At 33.1% G+C, this 21,614-nt stretch overlaps 3 protein-coding genes across 3 annotated transcripts; 2 read left to right on the forward strand and 1 right to left on the reverse strand.

Annotated features, from left to right (window-relative positions):
* Positions 911-3,393, forward strand: LOC109358178 (dof zinc finger protein DOF2.1-like). The gene is made up of 2 exons (XM_019602264.1): positions 911-1,117; positions 2,315-3,393. Exons 1-2 carry the CDS (start codon positions 1,091-1,093, stop codon positions 3,170-3,172), a joined length of 885 nt encoding a protein of 294 aa, XP_019457809.1. The 5' UTR covers positions 911-1,090; the 3' UTR covers positions 3,173-3,393.
* On the reverse strand, positions 5,726-10,092 carry LOC109357708 (interactor of constitutive active ROPs 3-like). The gene is made up of 4 exons (XM_019601724.1): positions 9,963-10,092; positions 8,587-8,693; positions 7,845-7,995; positions 5,726-7,447 (listed from the first exon to the last, which is right to left on the reverse strand). Exons 2-4 carry the CDS (start codon positions 8,604-8,606, stop codon positions 5,864-5,866), a joined length of 1,755 nt encoding a protein of 584 aa, XP_019457269.1. The 5' UTR covers positions 8,607-8,693; positions 9,963-10,092; the 3' UTR covers positions 5,726-5,863.
* On the forward strand, positions 11,310-16,570 carry LOC109358704 (carbamoyl-phosphate synthase large chain, chloroplastic-like). The gene is made up of 4 exons (XM_019603102.1): positions 11,310-12,737; positions 13,137-13,829; positions 14,270-15,777; positions 16,253-16,570. Exons 1-4 carry the CDS (start codon positions 11,421-11,423, stop codon positions 16,260-16,262), a joined length of 3,528 nt encoding a protein of 1,175 aa, XP_019458647.1. The 5' UTR covers positions 11,310-11,420; the 3' UTR covers positions 16,263-16,570.

Below are 21,614 nucleotides of genomic sequence, written 5' to 3' on the forward strand. Positions count from 1 at the left end.
TATATATAAACAAGGCGAGACCATTATCATATAAAAATAGGGTAGTTGGGATTGAAGGGTATATTTGAGAAGATAAAAAAACAAATAAAGATCGTGAATATTTTAAGTAGTCTTAGTCACTGGTTATATCTATGTACAAAAAGCACATTTTATTTATATTTATTTATTGGTTAGGGTCGGAGTTGGGGATAACATTGAGAGGAAGAGCCAGTGGTGGATGGGTGAGGGACCTATGGATTAGGCTCCAACTAGATTGTGGGTCCAACTGATACACAAAATTTGGTATCTCAAAGTATGTTTCAAAACATGTTTTATAACAGTAATGTTCAAGTAAAATTAAAAAAATAATGATTGTTTAATTTTTTTAATTAACATAATATTTTTTCATTAGTACGAGATATGATTTAAAAAAATAGATCTTTTTTCCGGATTCACTTCACATATGTCATACACGTGAATAAAGAAAAAAAACTATGGTCCAAATTCTCTCCATTTTTAAGCAAATATAAAAGATTTCATATAATAAATTAAATTTTGGTTAAAATATTATCACTCATGAGGGAAATTGACAAAAAAAATTGAGAGAAAGAAATGAAGAGGATCTCCCTTCCAAAGGTTGGTTTGAGGAAATGACTCTTTATTAAAAAAAAAACTATTTTATAAATAATTTATGACAATTTTTAACCATTCTTTCATTTTTTTTATGTATGAAAACAAAGTAGAAAAGTAAATACGAATTTGAGATAAATCAATTTATTATAAAATAATTAGTAAAATTAAAAATACACAAATACTACCAGGGAATTTATAATTTAATGTTTTCTATATCTTGGTGTTGGGATTGGTGGCTTTATACATATATATGCGCAACACTTGTCTTTCTATTACCTCACTTTGCATGATAATAATAACTCTCTAAACCTTCTTCATTCTCTATATCTTTGTTACCCTTCACCCCTTTCCATTTCTTCTTATCTCATGCATTTCCACTCACAAACACACACATAGATCAGATACATAACACCAAGCAAAACCACACCTGATTTCAAGTTTCTAACTCACAACAAGAGTGCTTAGTTGAATTGTTTGAATGGACCCTTCTAGTGGACAAAACCAGGTATCACATATGCTTCATGTTTCATATATTAAACATCACATTCCTCTCTCTCTCTCTCTCTCTCTCTCTCTCTCTGTGTATGTCTATATATAACATGTTTCTCCTTCTCTTTCATCTTTGGCTTTTAATTTAGAAATTTAAATCTCAATCTATATGAGGAAATTTGATTTTTCACACGCTCTCTACTAATCATTTGGAATAATTACTATGAGAAAGTTTTGTCTATACTCTGAAGACTTTTTTCTACAAGTATTTGAAGCATGAAATCTAGGGCAAATTAATTACATAGCTTTACCATTTACATCTTTGTGAAAATTCTCGTATACTATATATACTTGTTGGGAGTACTAATTTATGAGGTGGCTATTTATGTATCTATATGTCTATACATAATAGTAGAGCGGGTAACATGCTTCACTCACAACACAAAAACCCTTAATTTATTAAAAACAATTTTATTGGCAAATATTGTACAAGGACTTGAGAAATTGTGGAGTGAGGGTGCTCCATTTTATGTGCCTTAACTTTGCAACAAAATTAATTTTTTTGGATAATATACAAAATTTTAACACTACAATTTGATGAATTTATAAATTTTAAAGAGCTATAAAAACTTGACTATATTTTCTTTATTATTGTGTTCACAAAATAAACTTAAATAACATTATTAATATAATAAAATCATTATATGGTTTATAAAAATAAATATACTAATAAAGTAAATAAAAAAGTATATATATTAATTAAAGATATTTTTATTTAAAATGAGTCCTATGTCATTGTAGGCCCTGAACAATCACACTTGTCACACATCCTGAGAGAATTGGATTTATTTTCAGCATTAGACCCTATAGTATTAGATTGTGAGGAGAAATAAGATTTTGTAATATATTAATTTATTTAATTAAAAAAATTAAAATTTGGATCTTAAAAACTTAATTTTACCACTTGTCATCATATTTATTGAGTAGTGGAAGGATATGAACCTGTTCATAAAGTAGATGAGTAGGCCATGCATGATATATATAACAAAATATGATAATAAAACAAAAATAAAAATAATTATTATTTAATCTTTATAATTAAAATGACATGTTTTGGAAAAACAAATCATTTTTCATTAATTAGGTTGTAATTATATTGTAATCATAGATGTCAAGAGCACTAATTTAGAATTTGTGAAATATGATATTGCAGGAAATTATGTCTAGCCAGTCACTTGAGAACATGTTACTGAGCTCAAACTCACATGAAGAGAGGAAGCCAAGACCTGAACCAGAAGAAGCACTGAAGTGCCCAAGATGTGACTCCACCAACACCAAGTTTTGTTACTACAACAATTACAGTCTTTCTCAGCCAAGATACTTCTGCAAATCCTGTAGGAGATATTGGACCAAAGGAGGAACACTAAGGAATGTTCCAGTTGGTGGAGGATGTAGAAAAGCAAAAAGGTACTCCTCATCACCATCATCATTATCATCAAAGAGAGTTCAAGATCAAACATTCACACACAATGATCCAAACCCACTCAATAGTTTTCCTCATTTGACTTATGATTCTAGTGACCATCTCTTACTAGCATTAACTAGGCTCCAAAAACAATCATGTGGGGGGCAATTAGGTTTTGATGACCATGATCTTTCAATTTTGGGGAACCCTACAAACTCACTTCATAACATTCTTGGCAATCAATGCATGAACTCTTCAACAACAAATCATGGGTTATTGGGTGCACTTAGAAGTGGGTTTCTTGGAGCACAAAACAATAATGGTCACAATATGTATTATGTATATGGAAATGGGAACATGGGGGAGGTAGATAATGGTATTGTTGGAGAAAGGATACTACATTATGATCAAGAAATGAGTAATGTAGCACCTCAAGCAGTGAATGACAGTATCATGAAGCAAGAACAAAGTGAAAGTAGGGTTTTGAGGGGTTTCCCATGGCAGATCAATGGAGACACAAACATGGTTGAAGTTGATTCCGGAAGAGCAAGTTGGAATGGTTTTACACCATCTTGGCATGGCCTTCTACATAGTCCCCTAATGTAGGTAGAAGGTGTTAAATTATGATTGTAGTTGTGATCACAATTAGGGTTATGTTGTGTCTATTCTAATTGAGGAAAATTGAAGAAAAATATGGTTGAAGTTGTCATTTGAGATACTGCAATTGAAAACTATGTAGGTACTGGTTTCCTCTTATGATTGGCTTAAACACCAGTTTTAATTGAACTGCCAATTTTAATTCTCTAGTTTATGGATATGATTCACTTCAATGATTCCATTTTCTTTTTTTGGTTGTTTCCCCAGCTTCTTTAGTTTCATTAGATTGCCACTGTTTATGTGATACTATATCTTTTTTATTGGTTAATGGACTAAGAATTATATTATATTTCTTTAGCAACCAAACCAATGAAGTTGGAAGTAGATAAAAACATCATTTAAGAGAAGCAAAAGAAAGAAAAGAATAAGAGTATTGTTTATGTTAAGATTTCATCTCAAAATCAATTGACAATGAGATGAATAATTCAATAAATATTTAAATCATTACAAGATAACGAGGTAGATAATGTATGATTTACTTTCCAACACTTTCTTGGTTAATTGTATGATGTTTGAATCTAAATTCTTTGAAGTCTGATTAGTATAGAAATTTAAAAATACAATCTATGATCACATTCATAAGAATAATTTATTTATAAAAGTAGTATAATAATTGAAACATTTATTTTTAAAAGTACAAAGTAATATATAATAACATAGTATGGATGAGATCAGATGTCCTTATTCATGTCCTGTTTAGTGTTTTTAGTTAATCATAAAATTGTATTCATTTAAAAAGATAAATTACAAAAAAAGACATTAATATTTTAATAATATTTTATAAAGTTTAATTAATATGAAACAAGGGATAAGAAAATTATGAGATATGTCTTCTTTCCCCTCAAAGTAGAGGTGACAAGATTGATAAGAAGAATTTCTAGTGTCCCAAGGAACTGGAAATTGTAGTGAAGCATGAACACCAAAATCGAGAACAATGTGTCTGCCTAAAGCCATGACAAACAGAATCTATCGCGTGAAAAAATCAGTCTGAAAATTACATGAATGTCATAATGTAGTACTAAATACTTACAACAATGTCTACACTCAAATTTGATGTTTACCCTTCGTGGAAAATAATAGAGTAAATAGTTTCTTTATCCTTTCCATAAAAAAGTGTATAATGTATACATTGACAGTGTGTAAAAATTTATATATAAATTTTATCATCTACCATTTATTTGGATTACATTTTCTAAAAAATCAACAATAATAAAAAATTAATGGTGATGATACAATGACAGTATATAAAACTCACATGGTGCATACATTCTCTTCCATACAATGAGTAATTATCAATGTTAAGTTTCAAAATTTACTCTACTTTACATCCAGTTACATGAAATTGCATGTTTAATGGAAAGATAAATTATATTTTGTAGTCTATTTTTAATGTTAAAATTGTAACTTAAAAAAAATTAAAGGTTATAAATGTTATTATATTTTAATTTTTTAATGTCTTTTCCCATAACTTGTAGTAATGAAGAAGAGTCTAACTTATTTATTTGGGATGCGAATTCACAATGGCACAACACAACACCTCTGTGAACATTAAAATAAGATGTTAAGACAAAATTAAATAAATAAGAGATATCTTCCAGTTTTCTTATAACAAATTAACTTAAAAATATTTGTAATCATATAAAAGGTGGTATAGATCTATTTAAGTGACACAAGTCAGTTTCACATATATAATAAATAAAATATATTACTTTTTATGATTAGTAAAAAATTTAAGTTAGTTTACTAGGAGAATATCACATTTGATTTCTTCAACAAAACATAGCATGATTGTGGATGGTGTGGATGTCGAGTAGAAGTGAAAATAAGACAGGTAACTAGGTAGAGGCTTATCAACTAACATATAACAGATTAAGTTTGTTTAAGGGTTCATTTTAATCCAACATTAAAATCTACATGCCATTTTTACCAAGTGTCAATTCGTGACATATATACGTAGTTGCAATCCATGGTATAAAGTCACATTAGATCCACAAGGTTAAAGATTCGATTTCTAAAAAGAGTATCTACATTATATCTCTAAGGTCGAGGATTTAAAGTGATACCCTTAGTAGTACCGAAAACCCGTGGATAATGTCACTACCTATAGTCCATTTTCACCATCGGCTTTTGCATAATGGTCCTACTTATGCCATTTTTCTTCCGGTAAACATAGTAATCATAGAACAAAATGGAAGATCATACTAATAAGAAAGAAAATGAAGAAGTATTTTAATAATATAAATTATTATATATCCACATTTTATCCTTTAATTTTATTTCATGTATTTGTTTCATGTCTAACTTTATAATTGCCTTCTGTTATTGTTGTGTTTTGAAGAATTGATGTAATTAATGAACTTTTTCCTTCTTGAATAAAAATGAAAAATTAATTAAATGCATAAAAAAACTAAGTGCATTTTTCCATTTTTTATGTTATATTTTCTGATTAATTAAAATAACATTAAGTAATTGTATATTTAAGTTATACTTTCTTGATAAAAAAGACACATAAAATACCACTAAGTACTTGAATAATTTGGTGTTAAGTGGTTTTTTAAATTAAGCAGAGTTCTCAAATTCAAGTGCAAGGAATTGTAACACAAAGATTTCTAAACATGAATATGAAGAATTACAAAGTGACTATTTTTGTGGTTTCTTCCACAACACAGCAAATTTCTTCAACATGTTGCCATTTTTCCTTCTCTGAATATCATCCTCAACTTCTTCATTATAAGTTGAGTACTTATCAATTAGAGGAAGATTATAGTTGTTATCCAAAGACAAAGATCTCTCTGTGATTTTTCCATTATTTCCATCTGAAACTATAGCAGCAGCTGCTTCTGCAGCTTTTCTCCATTGATCACATTGTATCTTCACTCTTCTCAATTCTGCTTCTAATTCTGATTTTGCAGCTTCTGCTACTTCCAACTTCTCAATACCCATCATTGCCTTTTGGTTGTTCCTATTAGCCTCTTCCACCATAATCCCAAGTTTTATTCTAGCCTCATTTTCTGCAGCAACTTCTTCCCTTAACTTGTTATTGATTTCCAACTTCAGCATTTCATTATCTTCTGATATGTTTTGCAATGTTTTCTCTTTGTCCATAAGATCTCCCTTTAGTTCAGCTACACATTCATATAATCTTTTAAGTTCCATTCTGAGTTCATATTCTCTTTGTGATGACAATAACATGTTCTTTTCAAGCTTCAAATTCAGCTTCTTATTCTCCTCCATAATATGTTGCAACTCAGTTTCCTTATCCATTAGGTTTGCCTTCAACTCTTCAATATCACCTTTCTTGCTCTTCAAGTTATCTTCTAGCTCAGAATCTCTCTGACTTGATTCTGATTTTATCAAGTCAATAAACTCATATGCATTGCTGATATTCACTGTGCTCAGAATCTGTTGTTCCTGGTGCTTAGTCTTAGCAACCTCTATGGCAGACTTCAAAGAATGAATTTCTGCTTCAATCTCATTAGGGTCCTCTCCTTTTTCCATTCTTTCACATTCCTTTTCAAAGTTAAAATCATCTGCTGCAAGATTCGCACAATGCCGACATTTATTACTTGTTATGCTAGCAAAAAGTTTTCTTACCATTGCTTCTAGTGAGTTCACCCTTGCTCTAGATTGGTCTAACTTCAAAGCAGTAGAATTGTAGCCATGTACAGATTTTGCAGCATCATCTCTTAGGATCTCTAAAGTTCTTTTTGAAGCCTCAAGTTGCTTCAAAGTATCATTGACTGAATTGTTGGATTGAGATGATTCAGAACTATCCATGAGTTGGTTTTTCATGTTCTCCAAAAGAGAAAGATGTTCTGACAAGTTTTGCCTCAACTCCAAAAGTTCCAAGTCCAATGATTCTGCAAGTTGAGCTTGTGCTTTCTCAAAATTTGCTACAAATTCAAGATGAACCTTAAGCTGCTGAATTTCATTGATGGCAGAGTTGACTGTTTGCCATTGCCATGACCCATCATTCTCTTCTGCAATTTTCTTTGTCTCAGTAACACAAGCTTCTTCAGTAACAGTGAGCTTTAGAAGTTGGTGTTGAGAATCTTCAAGTTTCACAGATAAGGCTAATAGTTGTTCCTTATAGTCCTCAGCATCTTGTTGATGTTGCTTCTTGCATGACTCAGACAAACAGAGCTGGTCCCTCAGATTCTTCAAATCCACTTTAAGTTGAGAAATCTGTGATTCCAATTCAGATATTCTGCTAGGACGCTTTCTCTAAAGCAACAGAATTTTATGATAGTTTAGAAAAGACTAAGGGAAAAAAATATGTTCAGAAATATATAAGCATAAGCTTTCTTAAGTCTTGCATTGTATATACAATGCCATCATTCATATATTCATATATAGAACCAATGTTTAGTTACTATATGGCAGAAGAGTAGCTTATTCCACCCACTCTCTTCAATCATTTTAATAGTTTTAGATGATCAAGAACAGAATCCATTAAAAGACTCCTTTATTATCTATCTATCTAACTACTATCATGTATTTGGACATGAGTGTAAGTGCTCAGTGTTAGATGCTTCATAATTACCATTTTTATGTATCTCTATATTACACAAATACACAAAAGTAACAACATCTATGTGATCATAATAAAAAAAGCTATTACCTCTGGAACTTGGCTTCTATATGATCTGCACTCAGTGATTTTAGGGGTTCTATCCTTTGATGTTTTGTTAGCTTGATTTAAAGGAGTTACAGGGGCAGTGCCAAATGCAGCAGTTCTGAGAAACTTCTTAGGAATTTCAAGTGAGCCTGTTCTGAAATCATAGTATGTGTATGTTATGAATTATGATGAGATAATGCAAAATTAAAGAAACCCTTTAAGGAATGGAAACACAGTTTATTCTCTGAACTGTAACAATAAACCTTTGCCATATAAAGCACTTGCAGTATTTTCAAATCACTTTCAAGTTTGAGCTTGCTAACTCATTATGAGTTTAATTAATATCTATACGCCGAGCAAAGTTTTTCTTATCCACCACTAATGTGTATTACTTTATATTATCATTTCTTTGTAATGTAACACAAATGAACTTAAACTTGTTTAGGTGAGAATATTCTATGTAAGTGATGATGAGATTAAAATTTAAAAATAAAAGCTAACCAAACATCATAATGTAAGATTCTTACTTTCCAGAATATTTGGCATGAAAGTGAAGAAACTTTATAGTTTATACAACTAGGAAGAGCTATGCAATAAAGTTGAATCAAAAAGGAAAAATGAGAATAGCTTGACATATGAATTTGAAATATGATATATATTAAAGTAAACAAATCAGTTAATTAAGTTTTTTTTTTTACTTTAAAATAACCAAAAGAGCAATGGTCATGAAGCATTTCAAAATTACCTTGCCTTTGGGTTCTGCATGGTTTAAGTGCCTTTAATGCAAGAAAGTGAGACAGGTTAATAATTAGAGCCTAACTACTTGAATGCTTTCTGGCCCACCACAAATAACTGTAACAGTTCAGGAAAATAAATAATATCAGAAACTGAGACAAGGGAATCCAATGTGAATGTCAATGATATTAAGGGGGGAAATAAATGGGTTCATGCATGATGGATGAACCCATAATTAAAACACTTGAAGCTATATAAATGCATTATATCTGTGTGCTGTAATTTTCATTCTTGTGAAGTCTATAATCTACTTATTTCTTCTTCCCTCCAACATAGTGAAGATGTATAACTAAAATTGAATATGTCACACAGAAAGTTGGGTGCCAATACAGAAAAATGTCAAGCAAATTGGTATAAATATGGCAATCACAAATGACAAAAATAATATTTTGTTTGCAGTTTACACTCTCTTTTTGGTACAAGAAAGATTCTAATAACATCAACTTGGTCCAAAAAACTTCTCCGAATATCACACATTTGAAGTTTTTTTGTTATGCATATGGACTTGTCCATTAGTTAATGGATTTTATTAATAGGATTGAGTATTTGTCCCTTACTTAATAACCAAATAATAATATTTTTGAAGGGATATAGCCCTTGGTACATCCTCTACCAAGAATATCTTAGGGACTTTTCCATAAATCTCTTGGTATGAGTTGGATTTTGGAAAGGAATAAAGTAAAATAAAAGGCTTGTGAGTCATCTCAGAAATCTATATAAGGGCTACTAAGCCTTACTTTTCTTTTCCTTCCCCTCCAAAAGCCAACTCACAAATAGACCCTCAAACTAAAGTTTATCGGGAAAAAAATGGAATGACACGTATCAGTGTATACATATGTGCTATTCATACGATGATGATTGTGTAGATAAGTGATTTTGTAACAAGAAAGTGTCGGTTCCGGGACACTGAACATAGAAACAACAAATTGAAAAGGAAAAAAAGAACCACTGATATAAGGTTTTTTCATTTATAGTCAAGCCTTGGAACATCATTAAAACTGCAACAGAAGTAGGAAATGGAAGTGCTGAAAAAATTTCAATGGTGGGGTAATTTAGTTACAGAGGATGAATACTAAACAAGATGAAACTTCATATAGCCAAATGTCATTCATGTCAAATGATTAAAAATAAAAGTAGAACTAAAACTTACCTTAATATAATTCTCAGAGAATACGAAAAATAATATTCTCACTTGTGAGATGAGAGAGATCAAGGAACCACTATTTAGATGAGAGAAATATATATTATTAAGCATAAAAAAGAAGGTAGAAACACAGAACTAAAGAAACAAATCAAGAAAGAAAACAAATAGATTTTGGAATCGACCTTTTAGTTTCCTTTTTTAATTACATTTTCCGTTTGCATATACGTTACAATGAAACCTTGCAGCACCTGAACTTCAAAACAGAGAACCGCATTTATGTAAGTTTTTAGCATAGTTGTTTTTTCAGTATAAATAATAAATTATATAGCAGTTACAAAAATTTCCAAAAGAGAAGCACCAAACACAGGTAGCAAAGAATCATAATTTATCATGTTCAATTACCATTTAACTGAGCCTAAGAAATTCAATAAGAAATGTACGTAGTAACATGATATAATTAGTAAAGTACTAGTAACATACCCGTTGGGACGGTTAGCCTCACATACATGTAGAGGTTCCCGTCTCGGATAACATTGCCTGTGGAAACAAAAACAAAAGTGCTAGTAACATATAATGCTTATGTTATGCACTTATCAACTCTCCCATTTTCTTACGTTTTCTCTAAAGCCATAGGATAATTCAGACATGATATGAGTCTTACCTACTTTCTTCTCATGTGTTGTGAGCTTTGCTTGTAGAATATGCTTTTGTGTTTTGCTTCTTAAGGACCAGCAAGTGTAGAGAAACCAAGAGAGTGAGTGAGTGGTGAAGTAGAGTACTACATATACACACTTAAAATTTTTGTATCAAGTACAAGTATAGGACATTGTGTCCCTAAAGTATTAGATTATTGCATATGATCTTTTAAGTATAATGTATTCTTATCTATGTTAAAAGAAATAACTCATTTCTACGTCTGAAAATGATTAATATATGACTATGAATATGCATGTGATACCATGTTTTTATCTTGATGGACTTGAGATCCAACATAGAGGATTAACCAGTGTATTTTAAACTAACATTAGGATTGCGGAAACAAGCTCCTGGGCAGAATAGTTGCTTAGTTTTGAGGGCTTCAGCCCGTTTTTAATAACAAAAAATAAGTTGTTGCACTTCATCAACTTTCATGCCCAATACCAACGGGTGTTAATTCAAGTGGTATATGTTTGATTCCCCTTAAGCAAGAAGTTTGAGTTTTGTGGATGAAGAAAATAACTGTTGAGAGAGTTAGCCCCAATACATGCTCAATCCCCTAACTAGCAAATTGGCCCATACATGCTCAATTTAAAAAGAATCTAACCATACGTTTAAGACGTTGGTCCAGTGATGTATGTCACACTAAATCTCAAAAATGACTAAAAAATTAAAAGTTTGATTACTGAGATCAACATTTGTTAGAAGAAGCAAATACACCATGAAATGATTAGTTTAGTACCAAATGTTGACATATCATTCTTATTACAAAAAAAATACTACATAAACCATAACAGTCCAAGTGAATCAGTAATTATATTTTTCTCTGTTTTCTAATTGCAAGCCGTTATTCCCGTTTTTACACTAAACATAGTAGTCACTAACAAAAACCCTTCTTCTTCTTCATCATCTTCTTCATTCAGAACCCTAATCTAAACTCCACAATGGGAGCAATGTCCTACTGCGTAACCCATTTCCACAAGCCCCCACATCTTATCTTCTCTCATTCACCAACATTTCCTAAAACCCATTACCCCAATCGCTCATTCCCAAAAACCCCAACCCAAAACAACGCCAATTTCTGTTACGGGAAATTAGGGATTCGATGTTCTCACAAAGCGCGCCACGACGTCGTTTCAGCATCTGCCACTACAATTGCTGCTCCTATTGTTGAAAGTGGAAGCAAAGTTGGTAAAAGAACGGACTTGAAGAAGATTCTGATCCTAGGAGCTGGACCAATCGTGATTGGTCAAGCGTGTGAGTTCGATTACTCAGGAACACAAGCTTGCAAAGCACTGAAAGAAGAAGGGTATGAAGTTATTCTCATAAACTCTAACCCTGCTACGATAATGACTGATCCAGACTTGGCTGATCGGACCTACATTACCCCCATGACGCCCGAATTAGTCGAGCAGGTGTTGGAAGCTGAGCGCCCGGACGCTCTGCTTCCAACAATGGGTGGCCAGACCGCGCTTAACCTCGCGGTTGCATTAGCTGAGAGTGGCGCGTTGGAGAAATATGGCGTGGAGTTGATTGGCGCGAAGCTGGACGCGATTAAGAAGGCAGAGGATAGAGATTTGTTCAAACAGGCAATGAAGAGTATTGGGATAAAAACTTCGCCTTCGGGGATTGGAACCACAATGAGGGAATGTATGGAAATTGCAAATGAGATTGGGGAATTCCCTTTGATTATTAGGCCTGCTTTCACCTTGGGTGGAACCGGTGGTGGAATTGCATATAATAGGGAAGAGTTTGAGGAAATCTGTAAGGCCGGGATTGCTGCTAGTTTGACGAATCAAGTGTTGATTGAGAAGTCTTTGTTGGGTTGGAAAGAGTATGAGCTTGAGGTTATGAGAGATTTGGCTGATAATGTGGTTATTATATGTTCCATTGAGAATATTGATCCCATGGGAGTTCATACTGGGGATTCTATCACTGTTGCGCCCGCACAAACTTTGACAGATAAGGAATACCAGCGCCTTCGAGATTACTCTGTTGCCATAATAAGAGAAATTGGAGTGGAGTGTGGGGGTTCTAATGTGCAGTTTGCTGTTAATCCTGAAGATGGTGAGGTAATGGTAATTGAGATGAACCCAAGAGTTTCGAGGTCGTCAGCTCTGGCTTCAAAGGCAACTGGATTTCCAATAGCAAAGATGGCGGCTAAGTTATCTGTTGGTTACACATTGGATCAAATCCCAAATGATATAACCAAAAAGACACCGGCTAGTTTTGAGCCCTCTATTGATTATGTGGTTACAAAGGTTGGTACTTCATTGATAATATCATTGGCTATTTTCTCCTTTTAATGTATGGTTTAGTAGAATTATAAATAACCCACAATGGAACAAATATCAATTTTTATACCATCAAGTTTTGTTTTACTTCATTCATTTTTTTCATCATTCTATCCGTTCTGTGCTGAATCTTTCTGCTTCATCACACTTTGTTCTCATAGTCATACACTAACACCACTGCTACTGTCACTATTCTGATTATCGAGATTATAATCTGATAAACCAACATTTATGCTATGGAGCAAGAGATATCAAAATTGTCGGAATAGGTCAATGACAATATCTAATTTTGTGTGTATTTGTTGTTTTTATTCAAGCATGCTTTTTACCTTGTATTTACCTTTTCCATGATTTTTCATGTTGCAGATTCCTCGGTTTGCTTTTGAAAAATTTCCTGGTTCTCAGCCAATATTGACAACACAGATGAAATCAGTTGGAGAAGCAATGGCAGTGGGCCGAACCTTCCAAGAGTCCTTTCAAAAAGCAGTACGCTCTCTAGAATACGGTTACTCTGGATGGGGTTGTGGACAAGTTAAGGAGTTAGATCATGATTGGGACCAATTGAAGTACAATCTCAGGGTCCCCAACCCTGATAGAATACATGCAGTGTATGCTGCATTAAAGAAGGGGATGCAAATTGATGAAATTTTTGAACTCAGCTACATCGACAAATGGTACCTCGAACAGCTCAAGGATCTTGTCGATGTGGAAAACTTTTTGTTGTCGCATAATTTGTCTGATTTGACAAATGTTGACTTCTACGAGGTGAAGAGAAGAGGATTTAGTGATAAACAGATCGCATTTGCAACTAAATCCACTGAGAAGGACGTCCGGTTTAGGCGACTATCTTTGGGTGTTACTCCAGCATATAAGCGAGTTGATACATGTGCTGCTGAATTTGAAGCTAATACTCCTTATATGTACTCTTCTTATGATTTTGAGTGTGAATCAGCTCCCACCGGAAGAAAGAAGGTTTTAATTTTGGGTGGAGGACCAAATCGAATTGGTCAAGGGATTGAGTTTGATTACTGCTGTTGTCATGCATCCTTTGCTCTTCAGGTTTTGTTTTCTTCCATTGTGTTAATTAGATTCCAGATGTCTATGTATTTCACCAGTTATGATTTTTCTGTTGTTGCAATTAACCAATTTAAAAAAGGAACATATAATTTTTATTTACCTCTCCTGCTTTCTATTTTATTCCTATTCTTTAAAAAAAACTTTAACTTGGGTGCATGGCACGACAATGCTGCTTGATATCCAACCTTCTCTGCTATTAAGTCCTTGTGATGAAATTAAATCTGTGTTTCATCTCCCTTGTCTATTACTTTGGTTTGTGTTTCAGAATGATTATTTTGCCGGTGCTCTGTTTTGCATTCCAACATGATCAGAATTCAGAACTCGTTATCGCTTGCCTTAGATTTGGTTTGTTAGGTGGTTTCTTGATTATTCTGCAGTTGCTTCTACTTTTATTAATTCACCCTTGCCTTTTACATTTGCAGGAAGCAGGTTATGAGACAATCATGGTAAATTCAAATCCTGAAACAGTCTCCACAGATTACGACACTAGTGATCGTCTGTACTTTGAACCCTTGACAGTTGAAGATATTCTGAACATTATTGATTTGGAAAGGCCTGACGGTATCATTGTACAATTTGGAGGTCAAACACCATTGAAGTTGTCTCTCCCCCTACAACAATACCTAGATGAACACAAGCCAGAATGTGCCAGTGGGGCTGGTCATGTACGCATTTGGGGAACATCTCCGGATTCTATAGATGCTGCTGAGAACAGAGAAAGGTTCAACATTATAATCAATGAACTAAAGATTGAACAGCCAAAAGGGGGAATTGCTAGGAGTGAAACCGATGCACTTGCCATTGCAGCAGATATTGGATATCCAGTGGTTGTTCGCCCTTCCTATGTTTTGGGTGGTCGAGCAATGGAGATTGTATATAGCGATGATAAACTTGTGACGTACCTTGAAACTGCTGTTGAGGTGGATCCAGAACGCCCTGTATTGATTGACAAGTATTTATCAGATGCTATTGAGATTGATGTTGATGCACTGGCTGATTCACATGGTAATGTGGTCATTGGTGGGATAATGGAGCACATAGAGCAGGCTGGGGTGCATTCTGGTGACTCTGCCTGCTCTATTCCCACGAGAACTGTTCCATCTTCTTGCTTGGAGACAATCAGGTCATGGACTGAAAAACTGGCTAAAAAACTGAATGTCTGTGGGCTCATGAACTGTCAGTATGCAATAACCACATCAGGGGAGGTGTTTTTGCTTGAGGCAAATCCTCGAGCTTCTCGTACCGTCCCATTTGTATCAAAAGCAATTGGACACCCATTGGCTAAATATGCTTCCCTTATCATGTCTGGAAAGTCTCTTCATGATATAAAGTTTACAAAAGAGGTTATTCCTAAATATGTGTCAGTCAAGGAAGCAGTTCTTCCTTTTTCGAAGTTCCCTGGCAGCGACGTGCTTTTAAGTCCTGAGATGCGTAGTACTGGTGAGGTCATGGGTATTGACTATATGTATAACACTGCGTTTGCGAAGGCTCAAATTGCTGCTGGCCAGAAGCTACCACTTTCTGGTACCGTGTTCCTTACCTTGAATGACTTAACAAAGCCTCACCTTGAGAAGATTGCAAAGGCTTTTGTTGAGAGTGGATTTCAGATTGTTGCTACTTCTGGTACAGCTCGTATTCTTGAGGTTGCTAAAATCCCAGTTGTTCAAGTGCTGAAGATGCATGAAGGGAGGCCTCATGCTGGTGACATGATTGCCAACGGAGATATTCAGCTGATGGTGATAACCAGTTCAGGTGATGCACTTGATAGGATAGATGGTCTGGCTCTGAGAAGGATGGCTTTGGATTACAAGGTTCCTATTGTGACAACGGTTAATGGAGCTCTGGCAACCGCGGAAGCAATAAGGAGCTTGAAGTCCAATTCTATCAAAATGATTGCTCTTCAGGACTTCATTGATGATGATTTGAAACAGTGAGAAAAGATAGCAGAAAGCTTCTTTCTCTCTGAATTCGCTTGATGAATAATACTAGGAGGCATCCGTGTTTTTGCTTACCAAAAACTTACTAATTGATTCTTTTTATTTGAGATAAAATAATCAACATTATTTGGGATGTGTTGCATATTCTTAGCGTAACATGTATTTTATGGATAATTTTAGCAATATGTAGTCTTATGCATAAATAATTTCGCCAAAATACTTCTAATGCATATTGCCTCTAAGAAACTGTAGTGAGAAATCAGAACTTCATTCTATAAGACCGACTACCTTGCGTTACTATAATTATATCCATTCTTATTTTTCTTTATAACAAAAAATTCATAAAATGTAGAACAATCTGTTATTATGTTTAGTCTTATGTATTGCCCTTCTTCAGTAACCATGTATCTGTAGCTTTGATGTCTTTGGTTTTGTCTATTGACTGTGCTTAAACTTGGCCTGTTGCAGATTATTGTGAGTTTGTACTACTTGCTAGTTTTGGCAGAGTGGAAGATGAATTTGGATGGGATGCTTTCATTTGCAGGCTAAACCGAAAGCAATATGAAAGGTCATGTAGTCCGTGTCACCTCTCCTGATAAAGCCACTTATCCTTTTGTTTAAAAGTTTTTGTAGTTTGTCAGATTTCTACTGCTTAATCGATTATTTTGATTTTAAAAAGCCCGCATCTTCTGTTTGGCGCTGCTGCTTAACCATTTCATTTACACGACAATCCCAAGCCAAAAACTGTGAATAGTACAAATATCTTAATTATCTGATTGTCCTAAATTTTGTGAATGCTTGACCAAGATGTACTCAAAGGTATTCAATAACAAAATTTGCAGAAAAAAGTATTGGGTACACTGTCAATCACTAACTCTGGTAAAAGCTTAGGCTGTTAGTTAAAGGCATATTTTTCTCTCCCATCATGCAAAAGCCCTCTGGGCTCAAAGCATGAACAATCCACAACTTTTAAGAAGAGAAATCGAGGCGGCAAGGGTTGAACTCTATACCACCTGGTCATAGAGGCTCTAATATCTTTTCATTCACCAACTCTTCTAAAAGCTTACACTGTTATGTGAAAGCAGATGAATGTCTTTATATATCTAACAGGTATGTGCCCATGTCTGTACCCAACAAGTAAGGCTCCGGAATCGGACCCATGCCAGGTATGACAATTTCCGATACACCATACATTTTTTGTCGTTTTTACTTTCGTCGTCCTTTAAAATGGACCGTGTGGAAGAAAGAAATGCTGAATTGTAACATGGTCATAAAGGATAAGGCTAGAACCGTTATATCCTGCTACCAGTGGTTCAGTATGCAAAAGTTTAACTAAGATAATTACACTGTCATAGAATAGCATCATTCAAGAGCAATACATGAGGTAGATAAATTGCATGGATTTAAGATGATAGGTCAAATTTCCTTTGATTGCCTTGCCATCCATGTGGCATGTGCGATCACGTCTTGAATCCCACAATTTGTACCACTCCATGTCCCATCGTTCGTAATTGGTCAGCAAAATATTTATTTATTAAACTTTGAACTTAAATACATTTTTTCAACAATTTAGATATCGGTAAGGTAAGGTGTCATATGTTGATGCTGATCTGACTTTGATTGTTGCACAAGGTAATCAGGTTGATAGTGAAATGCAGAAAAAAACTTCGATTTGTTTTCATCATGCACATAAACTGGGTAACATTAGCTCTTGATTTGATATTTGATCAACCTGTTCCTATTTATTTCCTTTTTAAAAGATAAAGGTAGAAGAGCTTCTTATATCCCCTTAACCCCCTTCAATGAGCTATATGATTCTTCTAACCTTCATTAAACATAGGGATAATTGAAGATATATTTATCATTGATTTAATAAAAAAAGTCATTTTGATCATAACCCATTACAATGTTCATTTTAAAAGTAAAGTTCAATTTAGATAAACTTTTTGATAGAAATGGATTGAAGTCATAATAATTCTAGAACGCCTTCCTTTGAATCTTTCAAACAAAAACACTGTTTTAGCATGTAATTGAGTATCACAAGCACTAATTAGATTAAGCATGTTCATGAAAATCAAGGGCAGAAATTGATGCATCAAATCATGTTCAGGGTGAATGTAGTCAAGTATTAAATGTATCATATAGGAAGAAGTCCTACACACGAGCTTTAGTGAAGTTTTTGGTTCGTATCAAGCTTTTCAACCATTCGAATAAGAATTTAATATGTATACATTGATAGTGTAGCTATTTTTTACATTGTCGATATATCATTCACCGTTCATATGTTAATTATTATTGACTCTTAAACAAATGTAATACAAATCAATGGTGAATGATGTGTTGTAAGTATAAAAAACTTTACTCTAATAGTACATAGATATTAAACTTTTTGAATAATCCATAGTTTATACAATTAATTTGGAATTGAGAAAATTTTGGAACATTTAGTTCTTCTAGTCTTAGCCGCGTGTGCCTAATTTAATCTTTCTAGAACACTAAAAATTTGCTGACGTACTAGTCTACTAGAGCTTAGTCTTGTTTTGAAGTATAGAAAATATAAGAAAAGAAAAACCAAGAATGTCCCCATTAACAAAGACTTTTTTATATATTTGAATTTAACTATCTATTTATTGTGCTTAGTGTTTCCATGTGGTTCACTACTCAGGCTCATTTCAATAATTGATGTCTTTTTAATCTCCAATTACATTGGAAATTTTGGTCAAGTCTAGAGAATGTTATGTTATGATCTTGGTCTTCATTGCACAACTCCTTTCCTTTCAAAAGATGCCCTTTGGGTCACGGTTTAGGAAGATCAAAGACCAAAAATATGACTCATGAAATCACATTTATTAAGTATACAAAGTGAAAACCAGCTATCCTTTAATAAATTTGATTGAATAACAAAGATAAGATGAGGATGGGTGGTATTAAATGCACTTGCTATTTACAACTTACATGTACACATAAAATTATAATTTAGTACGACCATTCAACATGATTTCTATATATTCCTTGCATAAGAGGACAAGTGATTATGATTAAAGCTTGGTTGGGACCCCTCCCTTCAACAAATGGAAGTGTATCTTGCATTTTGACTTATTTCAGGTACAATATTTCCTTCATTTATAGCTTTTTCATGGATCTAGTTGGCTTATGTAATCATCACATTCACATGGGACCATATAAGAATTTACTTTAATAGAGTAAAGTGTAAACATATCTTTTCTTCTTTTTACTTCTTGTTTAGTGTAGTAATTAGTCTATTGTTCAAAGTGTGAGGGATAACTTTACAAGGACTAAATAAAAATCCTTATAGCCACTAGCAAAATATAGGAATAATTTGCTATGAGTGTAAAAAGGGTTTTAAGTATTTCATTCTTTCAAGAGTGTTTATGAAGAGAAAACAAAAACACATTCAGTGCACGTGTGCTACAAAAAAAATGCTGAGTGGAGCAGGAAATTGTAGGAATTGGAATGCAGATCTGCTGTTCCGGTTCGTGTCCACATCTGTGTTTTAGGCTAATTAAAATTCATCATTCAATTAAATAGAAAAAATATAAACAAAGTTATATTACTTGGTATGCATTTATTCAATAGAGACAAGAAGATACATGATTTTTGAGACTGAGGGTAGGAATTGACCTCCTCAAATTGCTTTGGTTCCACACTTTCCACTACTTCATGATTAATATGAAAACATTTATTTTCATGTGGTTGGAGGAAAGAAGCAAGACTTAGTTATAGTAGGAATGCATTGTAAAGGCCTTAAATAAAGGCTATAGTGGGGGACTATACCTTAAAGTGAAGTTGCCTATTGTTTTTCTTTTCTTTTCTTAAGGTCCACACGCTAAAGACTCTACGTAGAGGGTTAGAGAGAAAGAAAAAAAGTGAAGAAATTATCACAAATTGCAAAAGTCTAACTACTTCCACACCCAAGTTGAAAACTCAATTTAATTTGTTCTAACTAGTGGAAAATTTTATCACTAGAAGATAATTTAGAACCCAAAAATTCAAAAACATGATATATATATATATGTATATATTAAGTAATGTATAATGCATTGAGGAATAGAATATTGGAGCAATATATAATTTAGTTATTCTTCAAATTTTGAAAAGTCTAAATGGGATTGAGAAGTTAAGACTTTGATGGATCATAGTTCCTCTTTTCTTACTTGGTATGCTCAACGAGGCTTAACGACTCTCCACCAACCTTGCCCAGTTGCCCCACCTTATGGCCTATTACAACTTATCTCACATACTCATTTATCTAATTTCTCCATATTACACTTAGATATGTTGAGAGGATAAGGATCAGTTGTTCCCGAGTTTGTCTCAACTCAATGAAATAAAAATAGTCAAACTCATTTTTATTAATTGATATGACATATTATAATTAATTTGAGACATACTTTAAAACATACTTGGAGATAACAGATCGATTTTTTAAATAAAATGAGTAGTCATTAGGTGGTGGTTAAGGGAGTAGAAAAATAGCATTGTCTCTGTGGTGGCAGCAACCCCCAATAACTCTCAACTCATCAGTGACACTTGGCACAATCATAACACTAAAGACAACAACTAGTTTAGGACTAAGAAACACATGAGGCAGTAAAAGTACACACACGCGTGAGAGAAATAGATACCAGCTCCATTTTCACCATGGAATGTGTCAATCACAATAACTAGGTAATTACTTTATTCTATCATTTCAACTTTTATTTTATTTTAAGTGAATTAGCAAAAGTGAAATTTTATATAAGAGCAGTAAAACAAAGATTTGTCCAAAGGAGGGAATATTTTATGATTTTATCTATGCTCTTGATATTTTAATTCAATTAGCATTTACTGCTTGTTTAAGCATGTTAATCTTAGAAAAAGAGTTTTTGGGTTTTCTGAGTTGGAATTACTAATATTATTACTCTATTGGAGTGTCCAACAAAACTGGAGGGTGAATAGGACATGATTGAGTTATTTTTCTCCCTAGGAGAAGTCAATTTACTAGTCAAGTTAGGCATACCGCAACAATTTTTCCTCGGAAAATACAAAACATTGCTTCAGCATGGAAAGACAAATATTAAAGCAATAGAGTAGTTATGTTGAGTGTTTTTTTCTAAATTAAATACTTTAAAAAAATAACCCCTTTCACATTCTCACTAGAGAATTCAGTACTGGAGAGATCCATTTCGTTGAATATATTAATTAAAGTGAGTGAAAGAAAAGTTTATAAGTAAAAAACATTATATGAGTTATTGTCTTAATGTTTTGGTTCAAAATGTGGTATTTCACTTATACTTATTTATTCTTCTCATGACCCAATAACAATGTGATTTTTTTTTTGTGGTTGGAGGGTTCAAGTCGTAAACAAATCAAACAAATTTTCTTTTCATTTGATAGTAAATCATCATTTCATTTTATAGTAACTCATCATTTCATATGAATTTAATCATCTAGTTCAAAATTACTTGTTAAAGTAACCCGCCCATATTTATATTAACATTCATTCCTTGCAATTATTAAGAGTGTGTTTGGTAACACATTTAGTCGATAGTTGATTCAAACCAAAAGTAATTATCTATTGGTGTTTGATAAATAAACTTATTTTAATAAGCTATCTTTGTTGGCCTATGAACTTATATCATTTTACACATTAAAATAACCATGTGAGTTATCGACTTTCAACACATATCTTATAGGGTTTCAACTTAGTAAATATTGATTACTCTTCTTCTTTTGCATTACAATAAAATAACAAGCAAATATATATATATATATATATATATATATATATTTGCTTGTTATTTTATTGTAATGCAAAAGAAGAAGAGTA

Source organism: Lupinus angustifolius, chromosome LG10, assembly GCF_001865875.1.
Source record: "Lupinus angustifolius cultivar Tanjil chromosome LG10, LupAngTanjil_v1.0, whole genome shotgun sequence".
Classification (NCBI taxonomy): domain Eukaryota; kingdom Viridiplantae; phylum Streptophyta; class Magnoliopsida; order Fabales; family Fabaceae; genus Lupinus; species Lupinus angustifolius.